Source organism: Stigmatopora nigra, chromosome 5 (genome assembly GCF_051989575.1).
Source record: "Stigmatopora nigra isolate UIUO_SnigA chromosome 5, RoL_Snig_1.1, whole genome shotgun sequence".
Taxonomy (NCBI): Eukaryota; Metazoa; Chordata; class Actinopteri; order Syngnathiformes; family Syngnathidae; genus Stigmatopora; species Stigmatopora nigra.
In genome coordinates this window covers 3,872,055-3,886,740 of record NC_135512.1, presented here as the reverse complement: position 1 = coordinate 3,886,740, position 14,686 = coordinate 3,872,055, and the positions used below count along the sequence as shown (strand labels likewise).

General features: G+C 43.0%; 1 protein-coding gene across 4 annotated transcripts in view; it reads right to left on the bottom strand.

Annotated features, from left to right (window-relative positions):
* Positions 1 to 14,686, bottom strand: part of fryl (furry homolog, like) — a 60,075-nt gene that overhangs the window by 4,222 nt on the left and 41,167 nt on the right. For 2 of the 4 annotated variants that reach the window (XM_077717952.1, XM_077717954.1), the window contains 19 exons: positions 13,850 to 14,069; positions 13,642 to 13,763; positions 12,855 to 13,042; positions 12,666 to 12,760; positions 11,985 to 12,580; positions 11,544 to 11,812; positions 11,321 to 11,461; positions 10,248 to 10,448; positions 10,018 to 10,179; positions 9,844 to 9,918; positions 9,558 to 9,734; positions 8,482 to 8,682; positions 7,337 to 7,561; positions 4,669 to 5,015; positions 2,475 to 2,682; positions 2,255 to 2,404; positions 2,078 to 2,176; positions 667 to 735; positions 454 to 471 (listed from right to left, as the gene is read on the bottom strand). In XM_077717952.1, coding sequence (XP_077574078.1) covers positions 454 to 471; positions 667 to 735; positions 2,078 to 2,176; positions 2,255 to 2,404; positions 2,475 to 2,682; positions 4,669 to 5,015; positions 7,337 to 7,561; positions 8,482 to 8,682; positions 9,558 to 9,734; positions 9,844 to 9,918; positions 10,018 to 10,179; positions 10,248 to 10,448; positions 11,321 to 11,461; positions 11,544 to 11,812; positions 11,985 to 12,580; positions 12,666 to 12,760; positions 12,855 to 13,042; positions 13,642 to 13,763; positions 13,850 to 14,069 — 3,563 coding nt within the window. The remainder of the gene's footprint in view (positions 1 to 453; positions 472 to 666; positions 736 to 2,077; positions 2,177 to 2,254; positions 2,405 to 2,474; positions 2,683 to 4,668; positions 5,016 to 7,336; positions 7,562 to 8,481; positions 8,683 to 9,557; positions 9,735 to 9,843; positions 9,919 to 10,017; positions 10,180 to 10,247; positions 10,449 to 11,320; positions 11,462 to 11,543; positions 11,813 to 11,984; positions 12,581 to 12,665; positions 12,761 to 12,854; positions 13,043 to 13,641; positions 13,764 to 13,849; positions 14,070 to 14,686) is intronic. The other 2 variants (XM_077717953.1, XM_077717955.1) reach the window with 1 other exon arrangement.

Below are 14,686 nucleotides of genomic sequence, written 5' to 3'. Positions count from 1 at the left end.
TTAAAGTTCATTAAGTCAAGTTCCATTGACATCCAAAAAAATGGGAAAAAACTCCATAAAATAAAACTATGGCATAACACAAAATTGATAAAAAAAATTCATAGGTGACAAAACTACCAAAAGTAAAATTCCCACTTCTGACTTGGGGATATTATATTTAGAACCAAAAACTGACACCCCCTGTATCTCCCACCCGAGGGGGCATAGAACTTGACCGGCAATCATGCAAAACCCCCCAAAAAAACAAAACAAAAAAAACAACCCAACCCCAACTCTACTTTCAAGTGCCGTACTTTTAATTTCAGGCAAAACGACAAAATACATATTTTTGACATTTGGGGATGATGGGGCTAACAATATGATTGGATGAGGGTGGTTGATTGTTACGTGGCCAATCAGGGCAACGGGGATGAGGATGGTAATGTTGTCTATTAAAACAGGAGAAGGACTTACTGCCAGACTCTCCATGTGCTAAGCAAGAAGTTAAGGAGGACAAGAAAAAAAAAACAGCAAACAATTAGATGGATTATCTCCACCAATGATTGGCCTGATGGGATGCTTTTTTGGAAAATATGGCGCCTGCTCCGACACAAAACCAAAGTTTAACACTTTAAAGAGGTACGTGTGTCTGCGGTTGGTTGAAAGATGAAGGTGGGCGGAGCTTACCTGTGCCTGAGTGTTGAGCCGTTGGCAGCTCTCTTTGTCCCCGAAAGTTTTTCTGCAGTTTTCCAGCCACTAAAAATAAAAAAATAAATAAAAAAGGATAATGAAAATATTCAAGCGGCCCCCTTTTTGATGATGACCTAACGCACATGTGTCAAAGTGGCGGCCCGGGGGCCAAATCTGGCACACCGCATCATTTTGTGCGGACCGGGAAAGTAAATCATGAGTGCCGACTTTCTGTTTTAGGATCAAATTCAAATAAAGAGTATAGATGTATATTACATTTTCTGATTTTCCCCCTTTTAAATCAATAATTGTCATTTTTAATCAATTTTCTTGTTTTTAGTTCAAAAATCATGTAGTAAAATCTAAAAAAATATATATAAAAAAGCTAAAATAAACATTGTTTTAGATCTATAAAAACTGAATATTCAGGGCTTTTAATCCAGTTATTTATCCTAAATCCATTTCTCCTGAATAAAACTAACAGTATTTTCGCTCAAAATACAAAAAAAAGACTAGCAAAAACAACATAAATCAGCACAAAATAGATTCTCTCGAATAAATGCCAACACCAAATGTACTATGGTTTATCCAATAAATATCACGTGGCTTTATATTTCCTGCAATATCATAACAACTGAGCAGATTCAATAGACATATTAAGAAGCAATAGCCTGCTCCTGTTTTAGACAACAGGAGTAATTCTAATACTGTAGCGTGCGGCTAGCGTAGTTTTCTCATCCAATTAGCTTTAATGCATAGCAGAGCCGCAATCTCAACCCTCCTTCTAGAATCTCCTCCCTGGCAAAAAATCCTCTTGCTCAGCCCCGCTTTAACTGATTTAAGAGCACCAAGGGAGTTATTTTTAGCCACTGGGGAGTGAAAAATGGCTGACGTCACTCAGGTTAAGATTGACGCACTTGGGAAGCAAAGATGAGCCCTTGACTAGTTTGTTTATAACAGACGGTGGTGGCATTTTTTTAATAAATGGATTAAAATCCCTGAATATTCAGTTTTTTATAGATCAAAAACATTGTTTATTTGAGCTTTTTTATATATATTTTTAGATTTAGCAAAATTATTTTTGAACTAAAAACACAGAAAAAAATTGATTAAAAAATGACAATAATTGATTTAAAAGGGGGAAAATCAGGAACTATAATATCCAACTATAATCTTCATTTTAATTTGATCCTAAAACAGAAAGTCGGCACTCATCATTTACTTTCAAGGGCCACAATAAATGATACGGCGGGCCAGATTTGGCCCACGAGCCGCCACTTTGACACACGTGGCATAACTTGATCAGGCTTACACATTCAATAAAGTCATTGGCTGACGTTGAAATCGATGACAGCCATTTTTGACAGGGGGAAAGCTAGCAAATATTTAGCATGCGGGCGGTACTTACGACTTCTGCCGCTTCTCGCTTAGCGTTGTACGTGTCCAAGTGTTCCTGCAGTTCTAGCACGCTAAACTTGAGCGTCTCCAGCAGTCCGCACGAGACCAGCTGGAACAGAAAAACGAAAAAGTTGAAGGAATGACCAGGAAAAGGGGGCGGGGCATACTGACGGACGGCGGGCCGTACCGTCTCGGCGTCTAGCAGGACGGTGGGACAGCGAGAGTGCGACGTCATGACCTCCAGAGAGCTAAGAAACTGATTCCCCATACGCTGAAGTTTCTCGCCTAGGAAATGTACCGATGCGTGCGTGAGGGCGCCAAACTTTCTCTGAATGTTCTGGAAGTGAAGGCAGGAGGAATGATGAGAAAATGTTGGGTGGGTGAAACTTTTTGCCATGGGTGAAAACCTGGAAGAGCCGCGAGAAGACGTGGAAGGTGTAGACGGCACACGAGCCGTCGGCGTCCGACAGCATCTGGTTGACGTGGCAACGCCAGGCGTCCTCGTCGTCGTCGTAGGCCGCGGGTTGAAACGCCGCCAGGATGGCCGAGAGGAAGGGCGAGGGGGGTGGCGATGCCTGGCTCTCGGGGAAGGAGTCGGCCTCGCCTTCATCTTGGCTGCAGATAAATAAATAAAAAATTAGACGAAAAACAACCTGGTAGTGGCGATCCCCTCCTCTGGACAAACTCATTAAAAACCCACAGCAGAAAGACCCGATTTGGACATCTATCTAGTTAAAACGCACTGACAAAATAAAAGTACCGTATTTTCACGACTATATGGCGCATGGTATTTTTAGCCGCAGTGTCAATAACGAGTGCTATTTCTGTATTTCACACACACAAAGGACGCACCGTTTTTATAGACGCAGCCTGGCATGATAATACAAAACATAGATGCTATACCCACATGCTAAAAACAAGTTTTTAAAAAGGCAACAAAAGAAAAATTGAGTTCGGTTGTACTTTAATTAGCCATGTTTCTATGTACTCACGTCATCATCACCCACAAATCCATCAAAGTTGCTTTGTAAAGCTGTGTTGATGTCCAGGCCACAATCCATTGGGTGTATTGACAAAACAAGTATATATCCCAGCAGTCACTGCGCAGTACTTTTTCTACAGGAAAACAGTAGACTCAGTGTACCCTATTGACTGTTTTATTTTCTTTTATCATTTTAACAATTTAAGTATTGCTCCATATATAAAGCGCACTGGATTATAAGGCGCCCTGTCTATTCTGGAGAAAATTTAAGACTTTTAAATGCGCCTTATAGTCGTAAAAATACAGCACCCCCGTCACAAACACAAAGTAGAACTCAATGACAGACTGCAATATTTCATCCCATGAGGAATCCCCGTACTTTTTCGACTTTAATGAGGGTGAGATTTATCCTGCCGTCCAATAGGCGCATTCATCTGCATTAAAGATTAGAAAAGTCTTATGTAAACAAACGCTGGCCCACTTCCTGATGGATTTGCTGCAGTGCCCGAGCACAACAACAAGAGCTATTAGCCACTTAGCATCATCCCACATCACTCCTATTTCTCCCACTTCAACAGACACACATGACAGTACAGTACAACGTGTATATATATCATATATATTCAGTACTCACAGGCCCGTGGGACCAAAGAGCCTGAAGAAGCAGACAGAATACAAGTATTTGAAGCCCACCGCCTCCGACAGCGTCTCCGTCCTCATCCCCGCTCTCTCTCTCTCTCTCTCTCTCTTTCTCTCTCTTTCTCTCGTCGCTTAGCGCTAGCGCAGTGCAGACTGCCTCGGCAAATGGCATAAATCCTGACAGATGGCCGCTCGCTCAACTCTAAGTGCCCCCCGTTGTTGTCAGTGCGCAATCACTCAAAGTGCGCCTGACACGCAAAGAGTGTCAATCATAGACGGGTGACGGATAACTCACGATGTGGTCGTTTTGTGTTGTGAATTTCCAAATGGAGAATGTCCTCTGGGGAAATTTGGCCCACCTTGGTCACTTGGGGCCAATCGAGAGGGGGGAGGATTAGTCGCTGTGCCAGAACAATGAGGGTAAAAGGTGGGGAAAGACTTTAAACTATAGTTGTTGTCATTTAGAGTTGTATGACATCCAAAAAATGGAGGTTGTTTAAATTGACTGTGTTTTCTACTAAGTTGCAGTTTAGTGGAAAAATAGTTTAAAATGTTTAAATGTGTTGGAAGTATAGTAAATTAAAGTTTTTCTTGGATTCTAATGCTGTAAAAGATCATTTTTCAAGTATTTAAATGTAGTTGTTTTTAAATTTTGCCCTAATTTGCGAGTCTTTTGATATTTCGAATTGAATGGAATTCTTTTTCTTGTATATTTTCTTAAGTTTGGTATCCCTTAATTAATGTATCTGAGTTGTTAGTTTTTAAAAGAGCTTCCAGGTGGTTGTAGTTCAATTTGATCTTGTTTAAGTCAACATTTTCTATAAGTATAAAATAGTTTTCAATTCATTTAAAGATGACATTATGAATTGTTCTTCTCCATAATGTAAAAACATTGAAAAATTCTTGAAAATTCTCCCATTTGGTGACGAGTTTGAACACCTTGAGGCGCGAGTTAAAATCCCGAAATCCACATGACTGACCTGGAAACACCCGAGTAGTCTGCCTCTTCCTCCTCGCAGCGCTCGTCCAGTTCCTTCAAGGCCTGAGTGACGTCCTCCTCCCAAACGGAACCGCAAATGCTATCCGGATCCGGATCCAGATCCGCTTCTGTGTCCGGCTTGGTCTGGGTGGAAGGGTGCGTAGGCAGGACCGTTTGCGCTTCCTCCTCGCAAAGGGACCCCGGCGGGGTGTCCAAAGGCGGTGGAAGAGGGTCCTCCCGAGGCTCGGGGGTCTCTTCGGGGGCCAAAGGGGGGGCGCTGCCAAAACCTGTATCCTCGCTGACGCTGCTGCTCAGCTCGTCGGCGGCCGTGGTCGTACCCACGCCGTCCTGCAACATCAGAACATGTTACGTCAGCTGAAGAAAATGTATTGTCTTTATTGGTGTCAAAGTGGCGGCCCGGGGGCCAAATCTGGCCCGCCGTATCACTTTGTGTGGCCCGGGAAAGTCAATCATGAGTGCTGACTTTCTGTTTTAGGATCAAATTAAAATAAAGAGTATAGATGTATATTAAATTTCCTGATTTTCCCCCTTTTAAATCAATAATTGTCATTTTTTAATCCATTTTTCAGTGTTTTTAGTTCAAAAATCATTTTGTAAAATCTAAAAAAATATATAAAAAAAGCTAAAATAAACAATGTTTTAGATCTATAAAAAAATTGAATATTCAGGGTTTTTAATCCAGTTATTTTAATCCAGTTATTTTAATCCATTTATATTAAAAAAAAAATCTAAAAATTATCTATATTTAGTTTAGGCACTACTGGTACTCTTGGATGCCGCTACGTTGACGTGAGTTGAGGAGCTTCAGTTAGACAAAAGTAGCCGTTAGCTAACAGTGAGTGGCATTTAAATCATTAGTCACCATTGACAGACATTGAGGTCTAATCCATTGCCACTGCCATCCCTAATTCCTCCATTAATGAATGAGTTAAATAATTCTTTCAAATGAATGAGACCTTGTCAGCAATGTTCCCTCCCTGTTTTACGCGTGTGATAAAACAATACATTTCCATTCCATCGTCGTGACTGTTAAATAAAAAAATGGCCATAAAAGGCAAATTCATTAAAATAATCCAATGAATTAGTGTTTTCCATTTTTTTTTGTAGCGTGGCAGACGGACAGAACATCACGTAGTAGTGACGGGGGGCGCTATATTACAAAAAGCTTTTAGAAAGTGGACGTCCTGGAAGGGAACGAGCCAGAGTATTGATGCTTTTTTTTTTATCTGAGCGGCTCATTACACTAAAAGCTGCGGCTGTTGTGTCCTTCGGACAACATTGAAAAAGTTGACGATCCTTCCAACCTGCACTCGTCATTCATTCAAGCTTTTTGAGTTCCGCGTCGAGTGGAAAAACGCCAGCGTTTAGCTAGTCCATGTGTCAAAGTGGCGGCCCGGGGGCCAAATCTGGCCCACCCTATCATTTTGTGTGGCCCGGGAAAGTTGAACTTTCTGTTTTAGGATCAAATTAAAATGAAGAGAATAGATGTATATGAAATTTCCTGATTTTCCCTCCTTTAAATAAATAATTGTAATTTTTAATCTAATTTTTCAGTATTTAGTTCAAAAGTCATTTTAGTAAAATCTAAAAAATATATAAAAAGTGCTCAAATAAACATTGTCGTAAATCAGCAAAAAAACTGAATATTGATGGTTTTTAATCTAGTTCATTTATAAAAAAAATCTAGATATTAGATATAAAATGCTCCGGCCCAAATGAAAAGGCATTGACGTCTACGGACGTTTGGTCGACGGACAGTTCTATCTCTCTCTCATGATTATCATTTTGAAAGCGAGCGAATCCGACGACCAAACGTCTGCTCGACAAAACGTCCGGGGACCATACGTCCGGGGACCAAACGTCCGGGGACCAAACGTCCTGGGACCAAACGTCCTGGGACCAAACGTCCGGGGACCAAACGTCCGGGGACCAAACGTCCGGGGACCAAATGTCCGGGGACCAAATGTCCGGGGACCAAATGTCCGGGGACCAACTGTCCTGAGACCAAATGTCCTGGGACCAAATGTCCGGGTACCAAACGTCCGGGACCAAACGTCCGGGACCAAACGTCCGGGACCAAACGTCTGTCGACCAAACGTCTGTCGACCAAACGTCCGGTCAAGGTTGAGGTTAAGGTGAGTTAGTCCATGCGAGACGGCAGTCAAAGTCAATGTGTTTGTTATCATGCGCGTGTCATACTCACACATGCGTTCGTTTCCGTGGCGGTTTACGGCGGTGTGGCGTCCGGTGTTTAAGTTTCAGGATTTGAGGGGGGTGAGGTGAGGGGGCGGGGGGATTAGTGGTTGGTTATTGGAGGTGGTGAGCAGTTACAGCTGACCTGAGGTGAGTCTTTTTTTTTTGTTTGCATCTCTCCCCGATATCAAATGCCAAAGCCCCACCACAATCATTCAAAAAAAAAAAAAAAAGCTACGAGTGCTAAACCACAAAAGTCGTTCTAAAAAAGCGGCGAAAGCTGAAAGAAATGAGCAGCCAACAAACGCGTTCCCAGACCAGACCCGTAAAGCCAAGAACCGAAAGCCCGAATAAAAACCAGGAAAAGAAAATCAATAAATTAGAGAGTTAAAAAGCCAGGCTTAGAAGGCTCCCCAAGAGCACCACAATTTGTCACGACCCCCCAATGATCGCACCTCAGGCAGCTGGCTGCCGGTGCTGTCTGAGCGGGCCGTCTCCAACAACGCGGGGCTATCCGGCCGGGGGAAGGACGGAAGGCGGCGGAGGGGCGTCAAAGTCGCCAGGGAGGCCAGGACCGCCGCCTCCTCGGCCGCCGTCGCGCTGCCCGACGACTCTTGCGACTGCTGCAGCGAGTCCACGTGATTGGACGCCGTGTCGTCTGTGGCCGAGTCGCTGTTGAGCTGCTCGTTTGGGGAACACATTTGAAAAGGGAAGGTTACTTGTTTGCGCTCTAATATGGAAGGGAAAAGTCTTCAAATGAGGCATTTTAGAACAAACAGGGGCACAGGAGGCTCATGTCATGGAAAGGAAATATGCCATTAAGCCACAGGTGTCAAAGTGGCGGCCTAGGGGCCAAATCTGGCCCGCCACATCATTTTGTGTGGCCCGGGAAAGTAAATCATGCGTGCCAACTGTCTGTTTTAGGATCAAATTAATATGATAGATATAGATGTATATTATATTTCCTGATTTTCCCTCTTTCAAATCAATAATTGCAATTTTTTATCCATTTTTTTTCTGTGTTTTTAGGTCAAAAATAATCTTGCAAAACCTAAAAATATATAAAAATATTATGTTTTCCACTTTATTATGGAACATGGTTTCCTTTTGAAATGAAAACCAGTTATTAAATAAATGATTATCCCCTACTAAGAAAAAAAAGCTCAAATAATCTACAAAAAATGGAATATTTAGGGCTTTCAAGCCAGTACCTTTAATCTATTTATAAAAATAAAATAAAAAAATGAAAATATCATATCTAAAAAGGTCCGGCCCACGTGAAATCAAGCTGCCCACGAACCAAACCGAGTCTGACACCCCTTGAAGTAAATAAACAATGCTGTCAGAGGTGTACTTACCCACAAAAAAGTGTGGGAGTAGGCAAGAGAGCTTTAAAGTAGCAGACAGAGCTTGCTAGAAGGGGGTAGTAGCACCAGCCAATAAGCAAGCACCAAGCCCCCTCGCGTCCACACATCACTCTCACGCACATACGCGGCAGATTGCGTGAGGAGGAGGAGCGTGGCGGATCAGGGAAACGGCGGGCAAGGAAGGGGGGGACCGTATTTTTTATATACGGACCCCTTACCAGAGTACGACTTACACGGGCGGAGCGGCTGAGTATCTGGCTAGCGCTCAGTACCTCCTCCTCGGACGACTCGTCCGTGTCCTCGTGGTTGGTGAGGTTGAGGCTGGGTGTACTGCCGGCGTAATGACACTCCTGCAGGGACGGCGTGTCCCCCTTGTCCATGCTCTCCAAGGAGCGTCGGCGGACCCCCCAGTTGAAGTTGTCCATGCTCTCCCCCTGTGGGAAAGCCAAGGACATGACAGTGAGGAAAAATTTTAAAAAACAATGGCGTTTTTTGTGTAAATAAGGCTCACAAACACGAGACATCAAGAAAAAAAGCATGGCTGTGGATAAAAAAAACGAGGTACAGGTGCCGTGCAGGAGGAATATCCAAAGCGGGGTTGGGTGGGGGGTTTAATACACGCATTTGTTTTTTCAAACAAGGTGACGGGGGGTGGGTTTACTCCTGCCAGACTTACCTGCAACTCCTTGTGGCAAAAAAAGAGAAGGAATACAGGTGTTATTAGACAAATAAGACAAGTAGAAACATAGGCAGGGGGGGATAAGAATATTAAACATTAAGATGAATGGATAGTGGATGCTGGTTGTTTCCCAGAAAAAGGGAATTTTCTTGTTTGATTGAAGTCCTTTAATGGTTTTGATGGCAAGTGTTATGCTTCTATGATGAATATTTAAAATATGCCTCCTATTGGTTGACTGAAAGTAAGTGAGTGATCCGCTCGGGTTATCATTATTATTATTATTATTAATATTTACTAAATTTTTCAAGATAGCTCACCCCTCCCCACCCCCTAAATACTGCCTGGACAACTTAACATTGTAGTATTTTTAATCAATGGCTTATGACAACAACATAGACAACAAAGTAATCATTTTGAAATTTCCATCAGCTTAATATTGACATTTTTATAATTTTTCTCCAAACCTAGTAGGCTTTTTTCTCTATGACCAGGGTTTGTTTATTAATTGGGGGTGTTGTAAATTAAATAAATGACCCCCAAAAATACTAACAAAAAAAATATTTTATTTTTTTATGACTCGACTCAACAAAAATGAAGCAAAACTAATAAAAAAGCAACTTTTCTTCTTACCTCTGCGTCCTCCAACTCAATATCTAAGAAGTCAAAGTCCTTAAAGACTCCAAACTGTTGCTCGCTTCCCATCTCCTCTTGTGGCCCCTCCTCCTCACGTACTACTTCTTCCACCGTGGGGATAAGACTAGTCTGCTGGTCGGCCGAGTCCAGATCCTCGTTGGATGAGAACACCACCTGTTTCACAAAAGGACCATTAACAAATATGTCTCTTATCATGGGAACTGCAACAAGCAGTAAATGATCCAGCGTATATGCGAGAAAATACAATAATGAGAAGTCTTACAGATGGATTTTTGGGAATGCCGGCCTCTGGACCGCATAGACAGAGAACGTTCATGAGTCTTTCTCTGGTTCTTCTCTGTAAAAAAACAAAATACACAAAAAAACAAGGATACAATTCAAATTGGACCACTAAAATGGATAAAAATATTGACATTTCTCCTTTTTGTTTATTTACCTGAGAAAGTTGCGGCCTCTTCCAGCTCACCGGCACCAAGCCGTTGGAATTGGACCCGGAAGACGTGGACGAAGTACTCCTAGTGACGGCGTTCATCTGCTGTTTCCCGTTCCGACCGGCCATTGCGCGTTGATCGCCATATTTGTGTCCAATGATGGGCGTCTAAACGAACCACATGACCAACAGTTAGCTCAAAGCATAACTCTTGAGATAAGAAGAAAAATGTCAACCTCGGAGATGTCAAAGTGGAAGTCCAAGGTCTTCCCAGGTAGTTCTTTCGAGGAGTTGTTGAAAATGCGCGTGAAGGCGATCTCGGGCGAACCGCAAGACTCGCTACTGTACGAGCGTTGCACGTCGTCGGGCACCACCAGGCTGGCTGAGCGGGACACCACCAGCTTGAGAATGTTTTGCGCCTCCTTCCAATGTGGACTCTGTGTTAAGAAAAGGCCAGAAGGAATGTTGAGCCATTTCGGTCGGTCGGGGCAGGGCAGGTGAGCAAGACTTTTCGCTGGAATTCAGGAATGCCAATGGAAAGGTTTTTTTTATTTGCCCATCCCTGCTCGTAGCTCAGAGCGGTTAAAAAAGCAAACTGGCGGATTAGTACCAACGGGAGGGAAAAGCAAGTCAAGAATTTGTTTTAGGACATGTGTCAAAGTGGCGGCCCGGGGGCCACATCTGGCCCGCCGCATTATTTTGTGTGGCCCAAGAAAGTAATTGTAAGTGCCAACTTTCTGTTTTAGGAGCAAATTAAAATGAAGAGTATAGATGTATAATAAATTTCTTTATTTCTTCCCCTCATAAATCAATAATTGTAATTATTTTAATCCATTTTTTTGTTTTTAGTTCAAAAATAATGTTGTAAAATGTAAAAATATATAAAAAAGCTCAAATAAACATTGTTTTAGATGTATAAAAACGTAATCTTCAAGGCTTTTAATTCAGTTATTTTATTCCATTTATAAAAAAAAATCCTGGCAAAAAAAATAAACCAAATCTAACCCGGTTTGGTCGCCCAGACGTTTGGTCCCTTGGACGTTTGGTCGCCCGGACGTTTGACAACATGACAGAGAGTTTACTGTTGAAATCATTTCTCAAAATTATATTCATGAGAGAGGTTAATATCTAAATATCTACTGTTGAAACCAGCTCTAAAAATCATATTCACCCGGGCGACCAAATGTCCGGGCGACCAAACGTCCGGGCGACCAAACGTCCGTGCGACCAAACGTCCGTGCGACCAAACGTCCGTGCGACCAAACGTCCGGTCGACCAGACGTCCAGTCACGCTTCAGCACAGACTGACCTGAACATATTTGCCAATGATCTTCATGATCTCCAGGTTGAACTGCTTGACCGGGGCAGCCGATAGGTCGATATGACTCAATAAGCTGTAGATGATCTGCAGCAAGGACTGTTGCATGCCGGGAAGGCCTTTTTCCAATAGCTGTGGACAAACACATGCTTCAGCACAAAAAAAACACAACACAGAAACAGACATTTGATTTTTGTTTCTTTTCCAAGCTAACCTCAGCCAAATAGGTGACCAGATTGAGGGTGATGTCAGCGAAGGCATCGTGCACATAGCGGCAGACCACATTGATCCAGTTGGCGCAATCACGCGAGTAACTGTGCGTGCTGTACAGGCTCATCATGTGCGCCAAGTTGGAGAGCGTGGCCGACTTATCGGCGGCGCAAAGCTTGGCGATCTTGTCTGCCGTCTCCTTGCAGAAACCCGTGGGACTGTCAAAGTGCTGGATGAGGTGAGGCAGCAGGCACAAGATGTTCAGGGGGAAGCCTGTTGCAAGAACATCATAAATACAAATGGCATACCCTCAAACAATGAAGTTAAAAAAACAACAACAACAACAAAAAATGCATCCGATAAGAAAATTATGATGACAATGATAACAAACTGTCAATTTTCGACATCACTCCAGAAAGATAGAACCAAAATGGAGTCCACTTGCCTGCCAGTTGCGAAGGGTCGACCAATGCGTGCCTGGAAACGCTGATGAGCTTGCTGAGCAGTTGGACGGTCAGCTCCTGCGTGGCGGTGGAGGTGAAGCCCTTGAGAAAGAGTTGCAGCAACCCCGGGAAGCTGTACCACTTGAGCTTGGCCTGGATCCTCTCCAAATGATCCCTGTTGTCCTCCCGATCCAGGGGAAGGTGGCCCAGCAGCTTATTGAGCAAACGCAGCGCCAACAGGTACTCAAATTCATAGTCCGACTCCAGTAGCGAGGCGGCGATCCAGAAAACGGTGGCCATCAAGTTGGCGGGGTCCACCGGGGGGTCGCCGTCTCTCCCCGGTCCGGCGCCACCGCCCAGTGCCGATAAACTGCGGGTTCGCGCCAGGTTGCCGTGGCTGCCTCCAAAGCGGTCGGCCACGTCCAGAGTGTTGCTGCGGCGTCGGTCCGCCTTGCGTTCGCCCATCAGGCTGGCTCGTAGGGAGTTGCTGCGGTTGTGCGCGTAGTGGAAGAGCCCGCCGCTGCTGATGTTCAGTTGGCCCGTGCTCTTCCGGTTGGCCGCTAATTTGGGCCCCAGCAGGTGATCGCAAGTGGAGGTTCTACCAAGAATTAAAAAAATTATAATAATAAGGGGTTGGATGCTGAACCTGACAGAATAATATACACCACAAGGACAAGACGTACTGCACTAAGGCGGTGAGGAGGTCGTAGTTTTTGACTGATTCTGCCAGTGTGTCGATGCCGGACTCCAGGGTGAGGAGTAGTTCGATGACAAAACCCTAAAAAAATGTTTTTAAAATATATATATATATATTTAATCTGATTTTGTGACTTGGTCCGGCTGTGACAAAGTAGTTTTTTTAAAGTCCTGACCTGAGCTTCCTCTCCTGGGTCGCCCACAGTCTCCACCAGTCTGGAGAGGATATCGGACAAGGTAGCGGGAGTGAGAGGTTGCTTCAGGGCCCGGAAAATTTGGAAGGAGCGCCCGGCGTAGTGGCGAGAGGAGCACGAGAGCGCTGTCTGTAGGGCCACGTCGCTTAGCAGGGAGTCTAGTTGAAAATCTGAATTGGGAAGAACACAATTATAAGGCGCATATAAAAGTCTTAAATTTTCTCCAAAATAGACAGGGCGCCTTATAATGCAGTGCGCTTTATATGTGGACCAATACTAAAATTGTTATCACGATAAAATCAAATAAATCAGTCGATAGGGTACACTGACGCTACTATTTTATCGTAGAAAAAGTACTGCGCAGTGAATGCTGGGATATATAGTTATTTTGTCAATACAACAAATTGATTGTGGCCTGTATACATTGACATCAACACAAATTTACGAAGTATGGAAAACAGCGTTGGTATAGTAACGCTAGCTTCTAACTAGCTACTATTTGCCTGGCTGCATCTATAAAAAAAATGTGCCTCCTTTGTGTGTGTAAAATACATTAATAGCACTCGTTACTGACACTGAGGCTAAAAATACGATGCGCCGAATAGCCGTGAAAATACGGTATGTAAAAATTGTATGGAAAAAAAAATTGACACAAAATTTGCATGAAAACATCCCAAATTCCAGAACTTTGTGCCATGCAGGACAATTTAAAATGGAAAGAGGAGCAAACTTAAGACTTTTTAATAGACTTCTATATAAGAATTGGTACCTGGCTGGGAAAGTTTAAAGACATTCATGACATGTCGGACAAATGGGCTCAGCTGCTCAGCACTCTTGATGTTGGGATTCTTGGGCGACACGTCTTCATGGTTCCAAAGTGGTCCGCGTTTTCTGTATGACAAATTAGTTTTTGATTTCCTCCCGATTTGCTCTCAAAAAATGCAAACTCTGTATTGATAAAAAACTGGCATTCTCACCTGGAGGTAATAAATTCTATAAGCGCCCTGACTTTCTCGTCCTTCTCGGCACTGGCGTCCACTTCGCTGAGGAGCGAGGGTGACGTGTGGGACATTTGAGAAAAGTGGGATAGCGAAGACCCCCCAGCACCAAGGCTGATGCTGGAGGACGTGGAACTGGAGCTCAGGCCCGAGTCGGTCACCGGTGATGGTTGACAGTCAGGCAGCAACTCTTGCACGCCTACAACCACAAAAACAAACGTTAATTATTCGACATACAAAATTTTATGGTTACGAAACCTCTTAAAAGGCAAATTACTGCTCCAATAATAAGAAAAATAGTTTCAAGTCACCAAATACCCAAAACCTTATTTTATTTTGAAATTGTCACGGTACCATTTTTTTTTTTTTTATAAATGAATTAAAAGAACTGGATTAAAAGCCCTGAATATTCAGTATTTATAGCTCTGAAACAACATTTATTTTAGCTTTTTTTAAATATATTTTTTGATTTTACAAAATGATTTTTGAACTAAAAAACACAGAAAAATAATGATTAAAAATGACAATGATTAATTTAAAAGGGGGAAAATCAGGAAATTTAATATACTTCTATACTCTTCCTTTTAATTTGATCCTAAATGAGAAAACCAGAACTCATGATTTACTTTCCCGGGCCGCACAAAATGATGCGGCGGACCAGAGTTGGCCCCCGGGCCGCCACTTTAACACCTGTGGTTTAGTTGGCCGATTTTACAGAACCATGGAAAAAATGTAACAATTTACATATAAAATATAGGTCTAATGTCAAAAAAATTCAAGAAATAAAATTAATTTCATAAGTAGAGTTACCACCGT